The 20,822-nt window shown below is 32.9% G+C and overlaps 1 protein-coding gene across 2 annotated transcripts in view; it reads right to left on the reverse strand.

Annotated features, from left to right (window-relative positions):
• The window catches only part of SBF2 (SET binding factor 2), a 228,370-nt gene that overhangs the window by 106,470 nt on the left and 101,078 nt on the right, over window positions 1-20,822 (reverse strand). For both annotated transcript variants that reach the window (XM_039350252.1, XM_039350253.1), the window contains exons 4-6: window positions 16,113-16,226; window positions 14,452-14,562; window positions 12,707-12,812 (exon numbers count right to left, since the gene is read on the reverse strand). In XM_039350252.1, the coding sequence (XP_039206186.1) occupies window positions 12,707-12,812; window positions 14,452-14,562; window positions 16,113-16,226 (331 nt within the window). The remainder of the gene's footprint in view (window positions 1-12,706; window positions 12,813-14,451; window positions 14,563-16,112; window positions 16,227-20,822) is intronic.

A 20,822-nucleotide genomic window follows, 5' to 3' on the forward strand; every position in this document is an offset into this window, starting at 1 on the left:
TGAGCTAGAAGACTAAATCAACCCATGCGTGGAGTCTACATTCCTCTACATGCTGGAGAATGAAGGGTTTCTGGATTTGGCTATTTTGTTCTAATCATGTTTTTGGGTTGATTATCTAATGTTGACCAATGACTGAAATAAAGATTTGATGCATGATTTCATTTAGGTATCCATCCATTTATAATACCCATACTGAGAGAATACATGAAAGTCAGTTGGTCCCATAAGTATACAATACCTAAACAAAATTAAGTGAACAGTACAAACAACTAAATGTATTGAGCTAGAAAGAAAAAGCCTCATCTGAATCAACTTTCCGCTATAATATAAAAGCAGTTTGGCAGATCTTCCTTCTGTATTTTTCACTTCCCAACCAAATAGTGGAAAAGGATATATACTGGAAACAAAATAAGAATAATTTTCACTAATAATCTTCCAAACACTTCCATTTTTTTAAAAAAATGAGAATTTGCATACTTCTAGTTTCTCCAGCTTTGTGTGTGTACTTACTACTGTAAATTTCATTCCCTGCTATTATAATATATCTCATGTGGTACTTCTTCTTTCAATTATTCTCTTCCCATTACAATATCCAGATCTTGTAACCACTAAATAAATGTCTCCTATTGGTCAAAAATTACCTCTCTCCCATGCACATTATTAATTATATTTCAAATCTTACTGAAGTGTATGAGATTATATTTTTTTTCCTTACACTGATATCATGTTTAAAACAATTATTCTAAAACTAACTATGTTTAGAGCTACTTCCTTTTGGCAACTACTAGTAGCATAGTATTTGGTTCTTGTGCTAATCAGTGCATATTTGGGAAAATAAAAAAGCATCTGTAATAATTTAAGAAGCTTCAGGAGTGGATTTCGAATAAAGAAAAAAAAATCATCTCCTTCTAATTTGGAATGCTTGTAGAATAACATTTAACCAATTCTCCTATTTTCCTGAAAAAAATCTTATCCATATCCTAAATTTTGAAGTGTAAACAACAAATATTCAAGAACACTTGTATTTTAAATAGCTGATAATTTAGGAAGCACATAGAGTTTTAGCTCCAAATTCATTTTTTACCCTAAAACACTTTGAGCACTACTGGCTTATGTGATAATTATTCCCAGCACTTGTTATAATCAATCTGTATACTCTCCACCGCTGTCCTCACTCTCTACAAATTGCAAGCTTATTCAGAGAGCACAGCCTCTACATTTGCAAGTCTAGAACTCACAGACAGCACCTTTGGCCCATCGTTCAGCCTATGGCATGGCAACAAATATGAAGTGGCTTGATTCTAGTGTGTCTTTGATGTAATTTGTTCTTCTGGGTCTGCCTTATGTTCTTTGATCTTCTCATCTTTTTGTATATGCCTCTAAATAGGTATTCATTCTATTATCCCTGGTATACAATGTGAATTTATATAAAGTGAAATTCTTTCTTTGAACAGGACTTTAGAAGTGGAAGATATTTACATCTCTAAAATGTAACAAAACCATATAACTTTATATCCATGGTGCTATTCAGGGCTTGCTAATATCAGCAAGTATAGCTCCAAAAAATCAAAGTTTTAGTTACTGCCTTAAAAACTAAGATTGTTAGAAAAGTACATAAAACAATGTTTAACTCCAAAAGTTGAAACAGTTGAAGGATAAAATAAGATTTCTTTCAATCAGTAAGTAACAGTAATAAGTAATAACAATTTACTTTAAGTAATGTAAAAATATGAAAGTGAAATAAAATGCCCTTCAACTTCTGAAAAACAACCAATTGCAACGTCAACTTTAAAGACAGCTCTCCATGCTTCCTTAGGCTGGAAGGCAGAACTGTATTTGTTGTCACCTTGAACTTCAAAACACATCTGTGATACTGTCTAGCCAAGGGCACAAACAGACCAGACAATGCTAAAACAAATAAACAATCTATCTAGTATTCATTATTACAGATTAAGCTTCCATAGTCAAGCATGCTTCCTGTTGAATATTATCCATATGTTTGAAAAAAATTGACAGAAGCTTCCTGACTAATTTTTTTACTGTTTTTAAAGATTTGAAAAGGTAAGTAATTTGCAGTGAAATATCTGACTTCCTATTTTTTTTTAAAAAATGTAATCAATCATCCTGTTTCCTGTTGTTCTAAAAATGATTTACAAGCTACACATAGACACTCACGTACATACTGCATTGTTTAAAGCGTTACCATTTTAACACAAAAAGCATTGTAGATTTTAAGGACTTCACTAAGAATTATAGAATTTACCGGAATTGCTACATGATGAAACTGAGAACAGGCTTGCACAATTTCTGGGTTCCAATTATCAGTAATTTAGTGAGACTAATTCACAAATATGGGTTAGCAGTTATCAGAGAAATTTTCTGAATTATTCTAAAAAGTGATGCAAGCAATATTTAATCAGAAGGGAAATCGGGTTCACTAAAGAAATTGGATATACAGCTTTCTTAAACTGCATTTAGAGAATCCTGATGTCTCTTGCCTAATAAAGATTTGGGTATTTTATGCTGTAGAATAATCAAAAATAAGTTATTATGTTTAGTAATAAAGAACAGATTTCACAAATTGTGGACTTATTTCTGAAGAATGCATAATTAACTTATTATTCAAATCAAACTAGAATCTCAAAGGAGTTTGGATTTCCTAAATGGAGAAAAAAATAAAAATGTAGAATTGTAGAATATATACTTGCCCAACAGGAGTACAGGCTGGGGAATAAGGTCCCTGCATGGGTCTGTCTTTGTAGAAAACTTCAAATGTTGATCCATTTAGCTCTTAGGGCTAATGGAAGCAAGGAAATTAGAACACATAACATCTCTATATTGTACCACTTATCAATTCTGAGCCACTTCAAAGAGCTGTTAATAAAGTTTGAAGTTGTTAAAAAACTGGGACCAATTTATTTTAAGGATTGTGTTTGTATTTTAATATCAGGAAGTGGGATAAATTGAGCCTGGTCATTTGTGTCTCAAATCCTGGCATTTTTTTGATGATCCATTTGTTTGTTTTTTGATTGTCCATGTTAACCTTAAGAGTCTTCTCTAACATCAATGTTCAAAAGTGTCAATATTCCTTCCATCCTGCTTCTTCAAACTCCAATTTTTGCTTCCACAGAGTGTCACAGGGAATACCAATTTGCAGAATTCTAATCTTTGTAGATATAGACACATCATGACATCCAAATATCTTTTCTAAGGACTTTATGGCTGCTTTACCAAGTGCTAGTCTGTGGTGTATTTCTTTACTACTTATTTCTTTACTGTTAATGGTTGATCCTAAAAGGCAGAAGCTGACACCAGTATAGTACAGGTTTTCCTTCACTTTTAAAACCATGCTTCACAAATATATAGCTTAAATAAATAAGAGGAGAATATAGAGCTTTGTCTTATTCCTTTGCCAATCTGAAGCTATCTGTTGGGTGGCTTCTTGGTCCATATATAGGTTTTGCATGAGAAGAATGAGATGTTCTGAAGTTTTCATATTTCTAAGCATATTCCACTATTGTCACGATCAATGCAATCAAAGACCTTTCTATCAATGAAGTACCTACTGTCTTTTTAGTATTCTTGCCTGTTTTAATTATCCAGCGTGCATCAGTAATAATGTCTTATGTTCCCTTGTCTCTTCTAAAATCAACTTAAATACCTGACATTTCTTTTTCCATACAGGGATCTACATGCATTGCATTGCAATCTACATTGCATGATCCTAAGGATTATCTTTCTAGCAACTGAAATTGTGCTAAATATTGTATGATAATTTACATACTTTGTTAAGTCTTTTTTTTGTATTTGAATGTAGTTTGATCTCTTCCAATCTCTTGTCACCTATTTCATAAATATTATTATACATGAAACAGATGTGCAAGGTCATCTGGATTTATGATGCAGTATACTGATAATATTTTCATTTCTATCTAAATCCAAGGAAAAATTTCAAGTTCATTATTAGAGTTTGATGACAGTGTGCAAATTGAAGGCTAATCCAGAAAATACCAGCAAATATTGTTTATTGCTACATTCCCAACACAATTCAAAGTGCTAAACATTTCTGGTATGGGATGAGGTCATCCAAATAAATAAATTACACATTATATCCTATCCCAATTTAAAACATTTGAATAGGACTTTTTGTCTTGCCAACATCTTAAGTGCAACTATTAGGAACATGACAGAGGGCCATCTGAGTGGCTGACTCCAAGATGTGGAAATCTGCATTTTTCTTATATGTCATTTGCATTCATAAGAACCATATTGGCGCGGTGGTTAGAATGCAGTACTGCAAGCTAATTCTGCTGACTGACAACTGCCAGCAGTTTGGCAGTTCAGTTCTCACTGTCTTGAGGTTGACTCAGCCTTCCATTGTTCTGAGGTCAATAAAATGAGGACCCAGATTCTTGGGGGCAATATGCTGACTATGTAAACCACTTAGAGAGGGTTGTAAAGCGCTGTGAAGTGGTACATAAGTCTAAGTGCTACTGCTATACAATCAGTCCCTTAGGCTTGGACAAAAGTTTAGCTTACAACTTATATTTAAGTTGCAAGCTAAACTTTCATTTCATTGTTCAGATCCTATTTTTTTACTGTGTACATTACTGCAGTTATATTGCAATTATTTTCTGCAATCTTGAGCAGTGTTTGATGGAAAGCAGAATGCAGGTATAAGTCAGTGCACATGTTACAGCAATATGCTATTTTATTAATTGAGCATCTGCACCCAGGTGTGTTATATATCAATACTTTATAATCAGAAATGTAAAATAAGAGTAAAAAAGCATTGTGCAATTAAAAGCTTAGAAATAAGAAAACCGAAAGCCAATCCTGAAGAAATGCTGACTTGTAATATTATACTTAGTTTTTAGTATGTAGCAGAAAAGTATTGCTAACATACGGAACCTTTGCAGTATATAATTTTGGAATATCCTGGAAAAATTCACAAATGATGCAGTAATTTCAGGAAATAAAACAATATTATTCTAATTAGAATAAAAAAATATAGATAGGGAAAAACCAGTTTCTACCACATGGAAAATACTGTATATGGATGCAGATATTTAACATTTTGACAGAATTATTGAACAGTAAATAGTGACTGATTTCCTGTTTTACTCAGGAGTAATAACACTGACCATATATCTAGATAGAAATGGCCAATTTTATACACCAAAATATGATAAAACCACATTACATTCCCAGAAACAGAAGCCAGGACAACTGATCATTAAGTTGTATGGAGAATAAAACATATTTTCATATAAAGAGTATTTTATGTTTCCTATTATACAAAATCTGATATACTAAAGGTGGAACCTTGGCGGACACAATACTTAATATGTATCTGGTTTCAGTTGTTTGTTTTAGCTTTTTCATTTTTTATTTGGGATGCTATTGATTTTTTTAACGCTTTGTAATTGGTTACCAGAATAATTAAGCCTTCAAATTCCAAAGGAATAGAATCATCATTTGGCAATCTACACTTAAAATAGGTCAGTGTAAGGTCAACATCCTGTAGTAAATGCTTTATTGTATGCTGTGAGACATAAAAGGTGATATACCAGTAGCTTTGATCATAACATTCTGGGACAATTAAGAGTGAAATATAAAACTCTTGCTATGTCAGGTATTATAATTCTAAGTGCAATAAAATTCCTCATTGTTACAGTTAATTTTGAATGTGTTGGGAATGTCATTGTTTTGCATACAATAAAACTTAATTTTTAAGTAATTATATAGTTCATGGCAGTAATTAATTCTTTGAATTTCAAAATGTTAAATAATTCAAAATTATTTTAGAATTTAAACTCTCCATTTCAAAAAGTTCATACTCTTTTATTATGGTCTAGTAACTGCAACTTCATATCAGTAATCCTGAAACTGCAAATTCACAGCCATAGCCTTCAATAATTAATGGTACTATTTTTGTTTCTTGCATAGAATCAACTGTTAACCTTGCAATATTTTCAGACTACAACAGCTTCTGCTAAATTTGGAATATTTGCAAGGGTCAGATCCTTCATTCCATTCCAATCATCATCTTCCTGATTTAAAATGCCAAGACAATGAACTTTATTTAGAAGCCAGTTACATGAATCCTGTTTTTGCAAAGATGTTTTCTAAAGCTGGTGTTTAACACACAATAAAATAAAACATACGTTGTATCATTTTATTCTAATATAATTTATTTTACAAGAAAAATATTTGAACTTAAATAGCCCTCATTCATAAGGGAATAAATCAATCATTGGTTGATAAGACAACTTTCCAAAATTGTTCAAACATTAGGTATAAATTATATTTTCTTAACGGTTGACTAGTATTTTTAACAGCAATGCATAAAGCAAATGACAGATGCATATTTGACCTGCACGATTAAGCATGATTGCTCAAGAACATTTCCAATTAAGACTAGGCTGTATGACATGAGTTATGTTTGTATTTTAAGATATGAACAAGATGTTTAAATTATTAATAAACCATGCACTTTCAAATTGATGTGTGTGGTTTTTTTTTTTAAAAAAAAACCCTACTGTTTGTTTATATAGTACTAAAACAATGTTTGGAGAAAAACCAGATCAAGAATTCAGAAATAAAATCAATTAACACTAATTATAAGCCAGAGCACATAGATGAGACATCAGTGCCTGTTTGAAGACTGTAATCATATGGTTTGGTAGAATTAGCACAAATTCACAAATCAGATGCTATTACCACTATTGCCTAATGGTATACAAATAAACCTCTGTACAGATGGTGCTTGGTTAATGACCCCTCATTCAGTGACTGTTCAAATTTATGAACAACAAGTGGTACATACGACTGGTATTCAAAGTTTCAACTCTCGCAATGCCCCTGCAGTCATATGATTGCAATGGGGGTGATGGCATCTAGCCCAGATTTCTGACTGTTGCAGTATCCCATGGTCACATGATTGCGATTTATTACCATCCTGTTCTCTTCCTTCAAGCCAAATCAATGAGGAAGTTGGCAGATGTGGTCATGTGAGGTCCTCACTTAATGACCAGCAGTGATTTGCTTAACAATGGTAACCAGGGATTGCTGACTGATAACAAAGCAAAGTAGTGCTATCACATAAATTTGCACTTTATGACCATATTGCTTAGTAATAAACATTCTGATCTTAAATACTGTCATTAAGCAAGGACTTCCAGTACTAACTAGCACACAAATTATTTATTTTTATGTAGAACACATAACATAAATTTCATATAACTAAAGCACAGCTAATGAAAAGAAGGCCCTTGATACATATTGTTCACTCACATATAATCTAAGTAGCATAATTTTCATTTCAGAAACAGCATTATCCTATGTAGTAGCAAAGAAAGCAGTTTTCCTACATATAGCACCTCTGTCTTATTAGGATTAAGTTCTGCCTTGTCCATTTTTCTGTAAATCTTTCAGTAAAATAATGTATCTGCTTCCATCCCAAACCTGAGACTCAACCAAATTGTCCTACATAATACCAACAGAACTTCTCCTTTGGTAGTCTTCCTTTAAGTACAGTAACTACAATATCCTTTCTTTACCTGATCACTGCTACTGAAAGCTATTTCAGTATTTATATATATTTATTTCCTAAAGGAAACAAGTTTTTAAACTATTTATCAGGAATACATATCCCAGAAGCCCAAAGAAGCATTTGATATTGCTTAAAATCGGATGTCAACATTTGGTAGCCAAAAAAAAAAAAAAGTAACTGGAAGAGCAATTTTGAGAGTTTTTTTAAAAAAAAAAACAAGTAAAATAGATGTTTTATACCTTCACCTTTAATCCTCTCCAAACCCTTGAGAAAGCTAATAAAGTTCAACATGAAATTCCATTTGATGGCATCAGTATGTCATTTCCATACTATTGGAGCCATCAGTAACTGGATTTAACATGAATACATGAATGTGGCCCATGGCCAAAAAATATTATCTATTCCTTTTATAACCACATATACTATACACAAATTAAGGTTCATCATGGCACTTGCATTTTGGTGCTCTTAATGGACCAGAAGACAGAGTAATTATTATAGGTTAGTCTAATACCTATTCTTATCTCTGAAAAATAGGCTTGTTAGTCTGTATGAGAAGACCAAATTTTATTCAGTCAATAGCTCTCTTGTGTCCTTGTGTTACTTTTGATGATTTTTTTTCAAATAGAAGTAACTAACAATTACTGAGACTATTTAAATTAAAATTATCCTTGAACTAATTAAAATCAAGATTGAAAATAGGTAACTTGGCTTTCATTGTTTCAGTGAAGCCTTCAGAATTATAATAGTATCATTTTTTAAAAAAGAAAAAGAACATTGTAAATCTTGACAAGCCTCTCTTAATTTTATTACAAGTAGGTATTTTAAAACATAGGAATTTTCAAATTTGCATTTCATACATCTATCTTATGAAATAATAAAAATTCAAACTATTTTTGAACTACTGACAACAAATGTTATTTGTGCTCTGGATGTTTCTTTTTTTAGAAACAATGTGTTCTGCATGATGTAGACAGAACCTTCCTTAACTTCTGTCCAAAAGTGAGGAAAGGAAGATGAGTGAGTTACACACAATATTGCACAATGTCTCTGTAAATTATCGAATTATTTTGCAAGTGGTTATTCTATATTTAGTACACAGATGAGAACAATTTATTAAAAATAGGTTCATTTGTGCTAATACAATTATATTTATATTTTTGAAAAATTATATTATACAATTACATTGTACAATTATATTATACAGTTATTTTCCCACAAGTGTTACTTTCTGTGTGACATACATACATATAAAAGGGTTGCCTTTCTACTGGGCTGCTTATTGCCTTAACACTGAATTCTTTCATTAGTGGTCATTCCTGGCTGAAGCAGAGACTACTTCACAGTGGAAATCCCTCCCTTAACAGCTGTGAATTCATGATTCTAATAAATTATTTTGTAATAAGTCATAATTCAGAACCAACAGGGTTCACTATTTCATCCTCAATTTTCCAACCATTCATTTGCCCACGGACAATAGTTAAATAAAAATGATGTTAAAAAGTGCGGAAGGAAGGTTTAGTGATTCAGTGTTATTTTTTACATAAACAAGTTTTGTTACATTAATGTTTGAGCTGAATTAAATATAACTAAAGTTAACAACTTTAGTAGTCCTTGACTTAAAATCGTAATGGAGCCTGACTATTATGGTTATAAGTCATGACAGCTGTAAAGTGGCTCACCATGTGATTGATCTGATTTTACAACCTTTTTTGTAACAATTGTTAAGCCAATCACCATGGTCATTTAGGGAATCCATGGTATTAATTGAACACAATTGTTAAGTGACCCCATTGTTCACTATGGGGCTTAATGCTGAACATTGCTGAAAATTGGAAGTAAATGCCAGGTTTTTACAAAAAGGTAGTAAATCACAGTCCCGTGATCATGGATGCTGAAAATAGCTGTATATGAGGGTTAAGTGCCAAGCATCTGAAATGTGGTCGCTTTGGAACCAAGTCGTAAGTATTTTTTTGAGGGGGGGAGGAAATCCACTGTAACTCTGAATGATCACTAAGCCACTGGTCGTAAATCAAGAACTCTGTGTAAAATATTTGTTGCTGTTATTTGTACCCTGCCTCATTTTCCTAAAAGTAAAGATACATTTTTAATAGTGAATATTCAGGACAACAATACATAAAATAACTATAATAATCTAAAAGACAATAATACAGTTAGAAATTTTCAAAGGGTCAAAGGTTAGGAATTTTTAATGAAATTCATGTTTTTAACCTCTGAAAAGCTACACAGATAACTGAAAGGGTGCAAATTTGAAACAATGTTCCAGACAAAGACCATTTGGGGCTTTTTAATATGTGGAGAACTTGTGGAATAAAGAATTTGCATTTGGTGAGTTCCTAAGGTCTGAGCCATCCCAAGCCCTGGCATGTTTTCAATGTACTGCAGTGGCATCTCATGCCCCCTCCTGCAGCTGGCAGCAGCCACTTACCTGCCTGTCAGTCTGTTTGTGAGCCAACTGTAATTTTCTGCTGGCTTCCCCATTGATTTACTTGTTGGAAGCTGGCAGGAAGTTGTGATAAGGTCCTCAGTGAGGGCAGTGGGAAGTATGAGGAGTGCTATCACATTACTTCATGCTTTACAACTGCCTCGTTAGCAACCAAAATTCCAATTTCTGCCATTAATTGAGGACCACTTGTATGTTTATTGTAACCTTTGAAACCAATCTGTAACAAAAATAGAACTATAGATTGGGAATGACAGAGCATATTAAGCATCTTTACTAACTTTAGTTTCTATGGCCTGCTTAAGATGAGTAAGTTTATATGATTAATCGTACTCATTAATTAACATTCTACATGCAAACATTGTGCCAATAAGAAGTTGCTAAAACAAGCCTGCCAAATAAACAAACTTGGTCAACCATGGAATATTCACTATGCTTGCTTTTTTCAATTTTTCTGCTTTAGATACAACTTATTAGATTTTGCTTTTTATTGTAGCATACATTTTTAATTTACAATTTAAATTTAAAACAGGATGATTCCTTCAGTGTTTCCTAATTCTAGATTTACAAGTGGCTGAATAATTATTGTAACAAAAAATAGAAATGAGTAAATGCCCTTAAGCTATTAATCATCACTTTTTAGAAGAGGTAATATCTTCTGGTATTTCCTGTATTGTGCTGTTTTGTCACCTTAGAATGAGGACATTAAGATTCAGTTGGGGAATGATAAAATGAAGGGTCTTAACAATTTCACTGTTAAACATTAGGTCATGCAAAATTATACTGATTTTTCACTTCAGTTAAAAGATAAAATTCTCCTAGCTCTTCCTTTAACAAAAAAGCAATTGAGATTTGTTCGGATGTTTCAGCAAACAAGAGGTTAGGAAATAAAAGCCTTAGAAATTCTAGACTTTCAGGATTTCTAAAGGAAAGGAAGCTCTCATTACTGTAAACCACTATAATACTGGATATTATACTCAAAAACAGATTTCCTCAATACATGAACTATTACCTGTCCTAATTTGGAAATTAATTTTGTTGTAGCTAAACTGAATTTGTTTCCTGGATCCATTCATGCCAATGGTAGTATGTTGAATTTCTCCCTGGCTTGGTTTGTAAGAACATCCAAACAATTTGCTTTGCAAATGATATTAAGCCTCAGGAAAAATATGCTATCAATGGTGCTATGGTATTACAGGTCTGGTATTACAGATCCAGGGTATTTATTGATAATTCTTAATGTTGCCAATATAGTTGCAATGAATTCTAGATGACAATAATTTAGTAAAAGGTATAATTTCAGGATACACAGTAGCACTGAAGAATGAACTATGCATCCCATGTGTATAAGAAAATACTTCACTGAATCTAATACATTTGTCACTTCAAATGGTACTGCAGTGGAAACTTTGTTTTCCAAGTATTTGGTCTTCAATAATTCGTTCAATAATACGTTGTCAGTAAAAACACAATATTTGTTCAATTCTCTTTGTGTTTTTGGGCTATTATTGCTTGCTCAATTTATTGATTATCATCACCATGAAAATAATGAACTAGGACCTCGGAGTCCTAGTGGACAATCACTTAAATATGAGCCAGCAGCGTACTGCAGCTGCCAAAAAGGCCAACACAGTGCTGGGCTGCATTAACAGAGGGATAGAATCAAGATCACGTGAAGTATTAATACCACTTTACAATGCCTTGGTAAGGCCACACTTGGAACACTGAATCCAGTTTTGGTCACCACGATGTAAAAAACATGTTGAGACTCTAGAAAGAGTACAGAGAAGAGCAACAAAGATGATTAGGGGACTGGAGGCTAAAGCATATAAGGAAAGGCTGCTGGAATTGGGTATGTCTAGTTTAATGAAGAGAAGGACGAGGGGGGACATGATAGCAGTATTCCAATATCTCAGGGGCTGCCACAAAGAAGAGGGAGTCAAGCTATTTTCCAAGGCTCCTGAAGGCAGGACAAGAAGCAATGGATGGAAACTAACCAAGGAGAGAAGCAACCTAGAACTAAGAAACTTCCTGACAGTTAGAACAATTAACCAGTGGAACAACCTGCCTCCAGAAGCGGTGAATGCTCCAACACTGGAAGTTTTAAAAAACAGACTGGACAGCCATTTGTCTAAATGGTATAGGATTTCCTGCCTGAGCAGGGGTTGGACTAATGACCTTCAAGGTCCCTTCCAACTTTCTTCTTCTTATTATAAGCATCACATGCAGTGGCTTCTTTATAAAATTAAATACTGGATTACTTTTTAAAAATAAATAAATAAAGGATTATATAATAAATCAAACAGTATTTACATGAAGATCATATTTTCAACTATTTTAACTTCATATAACCGCTTTGAGAAAGATGGAAAAACTGATACCAAGAACCAAGGTGTTACTTCAAGTAATGCAATTCCTTAAATTACTGTTCATTACTATAACTTTTAATTTTTGATTTATTGAATTCATTTTGGAGGAAAGGAGATGAACTCAATATAGACAATGAAGAAACATACTGATACAGTTATAAAAATGAAGACTGAGATTATTAACAAATTGCAAGTAAATTATATTCTAAAACACACTACCAGCAACATAATTTGTTAAAGTCAAAACAACTACAAGTAATCATATCATTTGTCTAATCATTTTAGAAAAAAATGCATAACAATAAAAAACCAACCTACCTAATTGTTGAAATAAAAGACCCACACTAGTTCCTGTAACTGGAAGGCTATCATGTAAAGGAGTTTGTATCAGTTGCCTGTCTCCTGCTCCTAAGGAAAACAGTTTCTGTAGAAAGAAGTGTTAAGATGCTTATTGCAAACTATAAAGTAGGTTGAATGATTATCCTGACCAAAGGAAGTCATATCACTAATTTATATGCTATCAACAAAAGAACACAGATGTGCCCATTTGATCACCCAAATTGAACTCAACTTGATATTACTGTTATTAATTACCTACTTTACAGTGTAATCTTGGCCATACTAACTCAGAAGATATCCCTACTATTTCAATAAAGCTGATTTCTAAGTTGGTATAGGATTGTAGCATGAATTATGCACTGTACACTGACATAATCTTGGGGTCTAGAAACTTGTTAGGAAAAAATTTCATACCTAAAATGATTTCTGATTATTGTCATAAGAGATTTTCCCTTGTCCCAAACATATATGACTAATTAAGAGGCTTATTCATTAAAGTGCATCACATAAATCCAAATGGAATACAGGGGTCCCTCATTTCTCATTTAAAGAATGTCAGCACAATCACACAGTTTTTGCTGATTTTATCATTCTCCAAAGCTAGTCTCAGCTAGCAAGACTCACCTCAGCCATCTCTTTTATGAAGATTTCAGTCAAAAAGCTGATTTGTAAGTTTTCCAATTACTAAATTTTACTCTAATAAAAACTTCTTAAGAGAATCCGGGGTATAATGTATCTACTGGTATGGTGTGGTCTTTTTTGACTTAAGCGTTTCAGGAACACATGCATTTTAATGATTGTTTGACATTTATATTGTTTGATTAATTTATTTTTATTTTTAATCGGATATTCCATAAGAACATGGGACTTTCTGTATAAACATATATTTCAAAAATAGAACACATAGCAGAAACTAAACAGAGGACTGACAAAAATTTAGAAATGATAGAGAACAAAACTGATCAAATTATTATCACCAATTTGAATACATATAAAACTAGTTTGCTTTAGATATGTATGGCAACAAAAAATGAAACTACTTAGGGGTAAATAGCATATTACTTTCAGTTTTTTCTTCAAGTCTTCAGACCAATCAGCTAACTCTGACATATCACCGCATTTTCATTTTCCCATAACAAGTGATAAAACCCCTGACTAATGACTTTGCCATCATGCCCTGTTTTTGTAACTTGCAGTAATGTTTTTGCTAAAAAGGAATGGTTTCTACTAACATCCATGGCTGTTTTCAATCATTAATCCTAATTTACCGGGCATTATTTTTGTTAAAATCTAGTTTCATTATCATTGTATTTCATAAAAACCAGTATTTCCATAGAATACATGAGATCTGAAATAGTAAATTACATCAGAATTTAAAGACTCAGTAAAACCGAGGTGTGGGGAGGGGGGTGGGTTCAATTCCCTCATGGAAAGTAAGGAAAAAATTAAAAGCAATATATTCTGTATCACCACTAATAAAAAAAAGGCTGAGCTCTGCAAACTTCAGCACTGATATAACACCGTGGAAAGATAATTACAATAATAAATTAACCCTTGACCTTATTTTGGAATGGAATTTTTGCACTCTTTAGAAGTCAGAACATACCTAATTGAGCTATGTCCCTTTATTAAATCAAACTATTTGAAGAATTCATTTTTCCTTTCTTCATAAATTAAATTAATTGGATAAATAACCTCTTCTCTTCTCCCCCCCTCCTTTTTACCTGTGACCCTCCAGCAGCAGGAACAAAGCATGAACACAGATTTGCAATGAGAGTTTCCAATGAGACATTCAGGTTGTCCACATACACAGTGTACACTAAGCCAAGGCAAGCCTAAAATATGAAAGAAGAATACATAAAATTGCCACCTTGAGAAAAATAAATATTAATAACGACTGGAAAAAAATAAATATTAACGACTGGAAAATACAGCATACTATTAAATGTGTGGCATAAAATATGACTATAGAAACATGTTACAGAGAATCATGTGGATATATAAAAAATATAAACTACCTATGCACCTATATAAACCACAAACATATTCAAATAAATCCAATCTTGAAACAGATCATGCTCTTTTGCTCAAAAACAGTTAAATGATCCAGTGAAGCAACCTATAGTTGCTGAGCTGTAATAGCTCAACTGCAATGCTTTATTTCTACAGGATTTTTTGCCATAATTTAGCTGTTTAATGAGATTCCTTCACTTTTAGGCTACTACTGTGGCAATCCGTCTGCTGCTATTAAAAGTTACATGAAAGGAAGCAAGGCAATCTATATTCTCATTCTGTTTATCTGTGGTAGCCTCAAGGCAGCCCAAATGGCGCACTATATCATCACAGTTTTGAATCAATGTATCTAACATTGGTTAACCTAAAAAAAAATTATAAAAAGTCCTATGGAATTGAAATTCCCATGATATTCAGACCAGTTTTATTTGCAAAGTTGTGATAGTTGCAGTATTCTGCAGTTGCAGGTTTGTGATTTCTGGTGTTCCTAGGCAGCTTCCCACAAGCAAACTCAATGGGGAACTCAGCAGGTAGTCAGAAGTCACTCAACTGCCATTAAATTATTTTGCCCATCCATAGTCATTCTACTTATCTGTTTAAATAATTAAATATTGACTTATTATTGAAGTTTGTTTGCCACTACAATTATTTTTCTACTTATAATATATACTTTTTTTAAAATGACCTTGAGACAGTCTAGCATGGGGATTAAAAAAACATGGTTAGCCTATAATTTAATGTTCATTCTATTCACATTAGACTGCACAGCCTTCCTCTCAAAGAATGACCCAAAGGGTCACAAGGCTGTCTAGTTTTAATTATGGTCATAATTGGGAAAAAATCCTAATGATCCACATATTTGTGATTGTACTGCCTGAGGTAGACATAACCCTCCTTTTTTGCAATTCTGGATGTTCAGATTTCTCCACTGTACAAAGATAGAATATAACTCATAAACATGGGGAATAATCATTTCCTATTATTTGGGAGGAAAAAATATGTTTTGTTTGCTTTTTCAAATCATGTAGAGGGAGAATTGCATTGTATCCATACAAGGAAATCAGTGTAGAAATTAAAAGTGTTGGACATTGTGAGAGACTCACCTTCTAGTCTAACCATGGCAATCTATTGGGTGGTTTTGAATCGGCAGGATAATTTTGAATCAGCTGGTATATATTTATAATATCCTACCTCAAAGTATTATTGTGGGGAGAAAAATTGAGGAAATACTCTGTAAACTAGTTGAAGCTCTTGGAGAACAGGCAAGACGTATATTTATTTTTAAAAATGTGGATATTACAAAGGTTAATTCTGATTCTTTGTTATTCATCAGAAATATGCATACATAAAATGTTATTTATAGGTTCTTTACCCTGAATATTTCTGGATAATCCAACCTGGATACCAATACTAGACTTTTTGGAGCAAATACTTCTGCAGGCTGAATCAATCCAGATTCCTGCTCACCTTCAGTTACTCTTGACCCCTTGAAAAAAAAATCATTGATTAATAGATAGAAGGTGATTGTTGAATAAACAGTATGAAAAGAATTACAAACAGAAATATTACATTTAATAGATTTTAAAACTTTAAATCAATAGAATGTAACAAGTACCTCATATCTTAAAGTCATACCACCCAAATGATGTAATCTGCACAGAATTCAGTACACTGATAAATAGTATTAAAGTGTGTTACAAAGCAAAGTAAATAATGTGTATTCACACAGGTTACATATCCATCCATTGCACTTTGAAGCTAGCATACCTTATAGCACACGACTGTAGTTTTCAATAAAAATGGAACTGATATAGCCAACATGTATTCTAATTATTTTTTATTCCCTTTATTATATGTTTACTATATGTTTCTCAAAGTGATATAGTTGAGGTATTCTATTACAATCTTTTGCTTCTTTCTAGGACTCTTCAACACAACTGCCTTAACCTGCTTGTTCTTTACACTAGATACAACCAGCTGGAAATGAAAGTGGCCTCAAGAATTGCAGTCAGGATTTTAATTCATTCTTTAGCTCTGGCAACAGTGCCAGCTATGTGTCCCATCTAGATTGTGGTTAACATGACCCCTGATTCAATATTCCCCTATCCACGCCAGCAACGTAAGCAGAGTTTGCTTTCATTTTTATGAGGTTTTTTTTTTTGCTGACTCCTCATGCATAACATCTTCCCTCTTGCAGTACCAGTAAACGAGAAAGTAAGTATCAGTAAATTGGGAAGTAAGGAAACCCCACAGTTTTAACTTATTTTCTGTCATTTTGGCTAGAAGAAGAAATGGGCAGAACCCCTACCAATTTCATCTTGTTAAGAAATGAAAGAAAAAAGAAATAAAATCCAGTCTTTCATCAGTCCAATTGGGAAATTCCCTTCAGAGATGTACAGGCAGACCAGATCATAAAGGACAGCAACCAGTGACTAGAGGGAAGGGGGTGTTCCTAACACTGTGCACTGTAACAAAAGTTAAGCAAAAGCATTTGCCTGAAACAAAATATGGTGTTTTGATGGGGAGGGGGCAATCCTCACTACATATTAACTCCTCGAGAAGAGGACTGGTCCTGCCACAGTAAAAAAACAGAACTACTTTGGAACATAAAACCAGATTATTTCATTTATTATTATCCATTTTTATTGTTTCTCCTATTGATCTTTGCTTTTTTAAATTCAAAATTTACAACAATAAAAGAAACTGGTAGGGTTGATTAACTCTTCAGAGGAAACAGAAAAGATTTTTAAAAATCTAGCCAGGCTTGATCTAAAAACTGAAGTGTAAATTTTGCATCTGGATAAGAATCACAGAAGGTACAAATATGATGGGAATCTGAGCTGGCAAGAGCACATGTGAAAGGCCATCCTTTAACCATACAAGTTAAACATGAACCATTGTGAGATGCAGCTGCTAAATTACAAATGGTATTTAAGTATATTAACATGAACAAAGAACTCAGATCATAGGAAATAATTGTTCCACACTATTGGTGTGGTCAGACCATATTTGGAGTACTATGTCTAGTTCTGAGCATCACAATTTGAAAAAGAGAGTGATAAATTCCAAGTTCAGAGGAGGGCTACCAAAATGGTGAAGGATTCAGAAACTAAATCCTATGACAAATTGTTAAAAGAACTGGATATATTTGACCTACAGAAAAGGTGATTATGGGATGAGATAATAGACTTCATATCTAAAAGAGTTTTCCACAGAAGAGGGAGTGGACATATTTCTATAGCCCAAGAGGGCAGGATCAGAACCGATGAATTAATAATACAAGGAGACAAGTTCAGGCTAGAGATCAGGAATGTTATGATTGTAGAACTATCAGCCAGATGTTAATTAGATCTTCTTCTCTAGAGAGCTTCAAACAGGCTAGATGATCATCTATTAGAGATGATCTAGTGGACTCTAAACTAAGCAGATGTTCTTTAAATTACCTTTAAGATTTCTTCTAGCTCTACGATTCTATGATTTGTACTGGTCTCTTACACAGCTTCCTTTTACATAAGAAACTTCTTACCAACCTAAATTGTCCATCCTAACTCCTTCTACTCAAGTGGAAAAGATAGATCAGGAGATGAAAATATCTAGAAAGTAATCTAAAAGCGGGATTCCTAAAACTTAGTACTAATTCCTGCATTTTAAAATTCCAGCTTGTAACTAAGGCAACATTTCAGTCCTTCATGCAAACAAATCATATAACCTCCTTTTGCTAGAAGAAAGAAATGTAAACAGAATGCAGAACAGAAGAGAGTCGTGGCTTTGCAGAAAATTGTGGCAGAACTGATTGCTTTTTCAAACATATTACTCAGCATTTTGTAAAATAAATGACATAAATTCCATATATGGTAATTAGACAAACAGTATTACATCAAGTTTATACTAGCCACAACCAGTATCAAAGATGATACATGTTCTTTCATTTCCAACATTTCTAGCATTGTTTAACAAATACGACATGACCCAATAAACTGTAGACAATGTTCTGAGTTTCCAGTTATTGTGTGTTTCCTCTCTGATGATGCCAAATTATTTCTTTACATCTATTGTAAGTTTTTAACATCCTCATCCTTATTTATGAGGACGAGGAAAAGGCATTACACAATTCTGTATATCTGGCACAAGTAAAGCACAAATAATCTCATGATAATAATAAATATTATTTTACCATTAGGAATAATCCAAGAACCCTCTCCTTCCCCCCCCTGCACATTTAGTAAGCAGATGATCACATACTTCAACAAACTTTATATATGTTCCTGCTTATTAAAAATGAACTTCTGGATATTTACCTCTCTATAAAGCAAGGCCTCCCAAATATCTTGACTGATGGGAACATTTGGAATTTGGAGAGCATAAATTTGGAGGGCACTTAAAAAAAACCAGGTACACCTATTACAAAGACTTGTCTACCAAAATAACAATCAGTAAAGCTGTTCCTCACAATTTCTAATTTCTTATGAAGCCTATTACTTCATCTTCCTTCTGAGCGGTAGGGATATTTCCAGAAGAAAACAGTGGCTGCAGCTTTTTATCTTTTGGCCCTTGGTAGATACTGGACCATGAAACATTTTTAGAAACAAAGACTAGGCCCCAAGCTACTACTTTGCAGCAAATAATTATTTTCCATTTTAAAAGATGCCAAAAATAAAATGATACTAAGATGGGGCATTGATCTTGCTGGCTACTAATAATAGTGTTTATGAACCTGCTGGCAGCTGCAGGTGACAAATTGGAAATCCTCATTCTATGGCATTTACTGATAACATGCTGATTTCTTAAGGATCGTTTGTGTGGTGTGTTTGCGTCTATGTGTGTAAGTGGACGATGGCAGGTTGATTCATCAAAAGACAGTACATATTTTATTTTTAAAAGTATCTGGCAATAGCTTCCAGAATTCCATGCATTCTTTCTACATTTCTTTGATGAATAATAAAATTGGTTATATCTAAATTGAAAGATCCTTCTTGCCTTCAGCAGCTTTGTTTAATAAAATGATTTTAATCTCATGTTTTCTAAAATGTCAACATTTCGGAGAAAGACATCAGGAGAAGTCAGTCAAAATCTCCTCCATCAGAATCCTCCCTAAATAGTAATCCATTCTGCAAACTGATGGAGTACTTCTAATTATGAAAGAATTGAAAAGAATCAAGCTATTTTATGATTTAACATATTTTTAAACTGTTAAGTTTTCATTAAAATTTGAATTTTAATGTTATATGACTTTATGCTATATGTCTGTCAGAAGATTGGAATAAATATTACTTATTTTAATATTTTATACTCCACACTGAAATGCATCTCAAAACAGCTTACCACAGAATTATAAATAAATATGAAAAACAATGAATTAAAACAATATGCCACTTCCATCTCTTTATAGGGTTATTTGGAATTCAGAGCCCTTTGAAGAAATGAAAAATGTGATATATGCATTATATGAACCATATTAAAAGTTAATGTTAGATGTATATTACAAAAAAAGTCAATAAAAGCCAAGTTGGGTAGAAAGTATTAACAATTTGTTATCAGCCCATCTTCCATTTTTAAATAAGAACAACAACAAAATCAACTCTGTATATTAAATGAAATATTATGGCTAAAACACTCTAAGTCTATTCATATTATTGTCTAATCATTTTTTCATTGTTGCTTTTCTCCATCCCACCCTACCAAAAGTATTGGAAGGCTGTCCACTTGCCAAATACATAATTTTCTGGTGTTTCTTTAGTTGTTCTCTCTAGTCTATGCCAAAGCCAGAGATGCTTATTTTCCTAATAGAAAAACTGACAGTTTCATAATTTAAAACATACAATGATGTGTTTAAATATATTACTGAAAACAAATGGTCTAAAATACTTTTGGATTCATATAAACATATGTCAAGATTATCTCCTAAAATTACCATAATATATGCATACGATAAATAGAAAGATGGAAAAATAGATATAATATATTTGCTGGCTTATCCATATTTATGGAGCATTTTTTTTTACTGTAAAGCAATTCAGCAATGTGGTATGATATTAATTAGGGATGTTTTCAATATATTATTGAAGTTGTATAGGAAGACCTT

The sequence above is a fragment of the Crotalus tigris genome, unplaced genomic scaffold (genome assembly GCF_016545835.1).
Source record: "Crotalus tigris isolate CLP2741 ecotype Arizona unplaced genomic scaffold, ASM1654583v1 scf7180000018308.1980950, whole genome shotgun sequence".
Classification (NCBI taxonomy): Eukaryota; Metazoa; Chordata; class Lepidosauria; order Squamata; family Viperidae; genus Crotalus; species Crotalus tigris.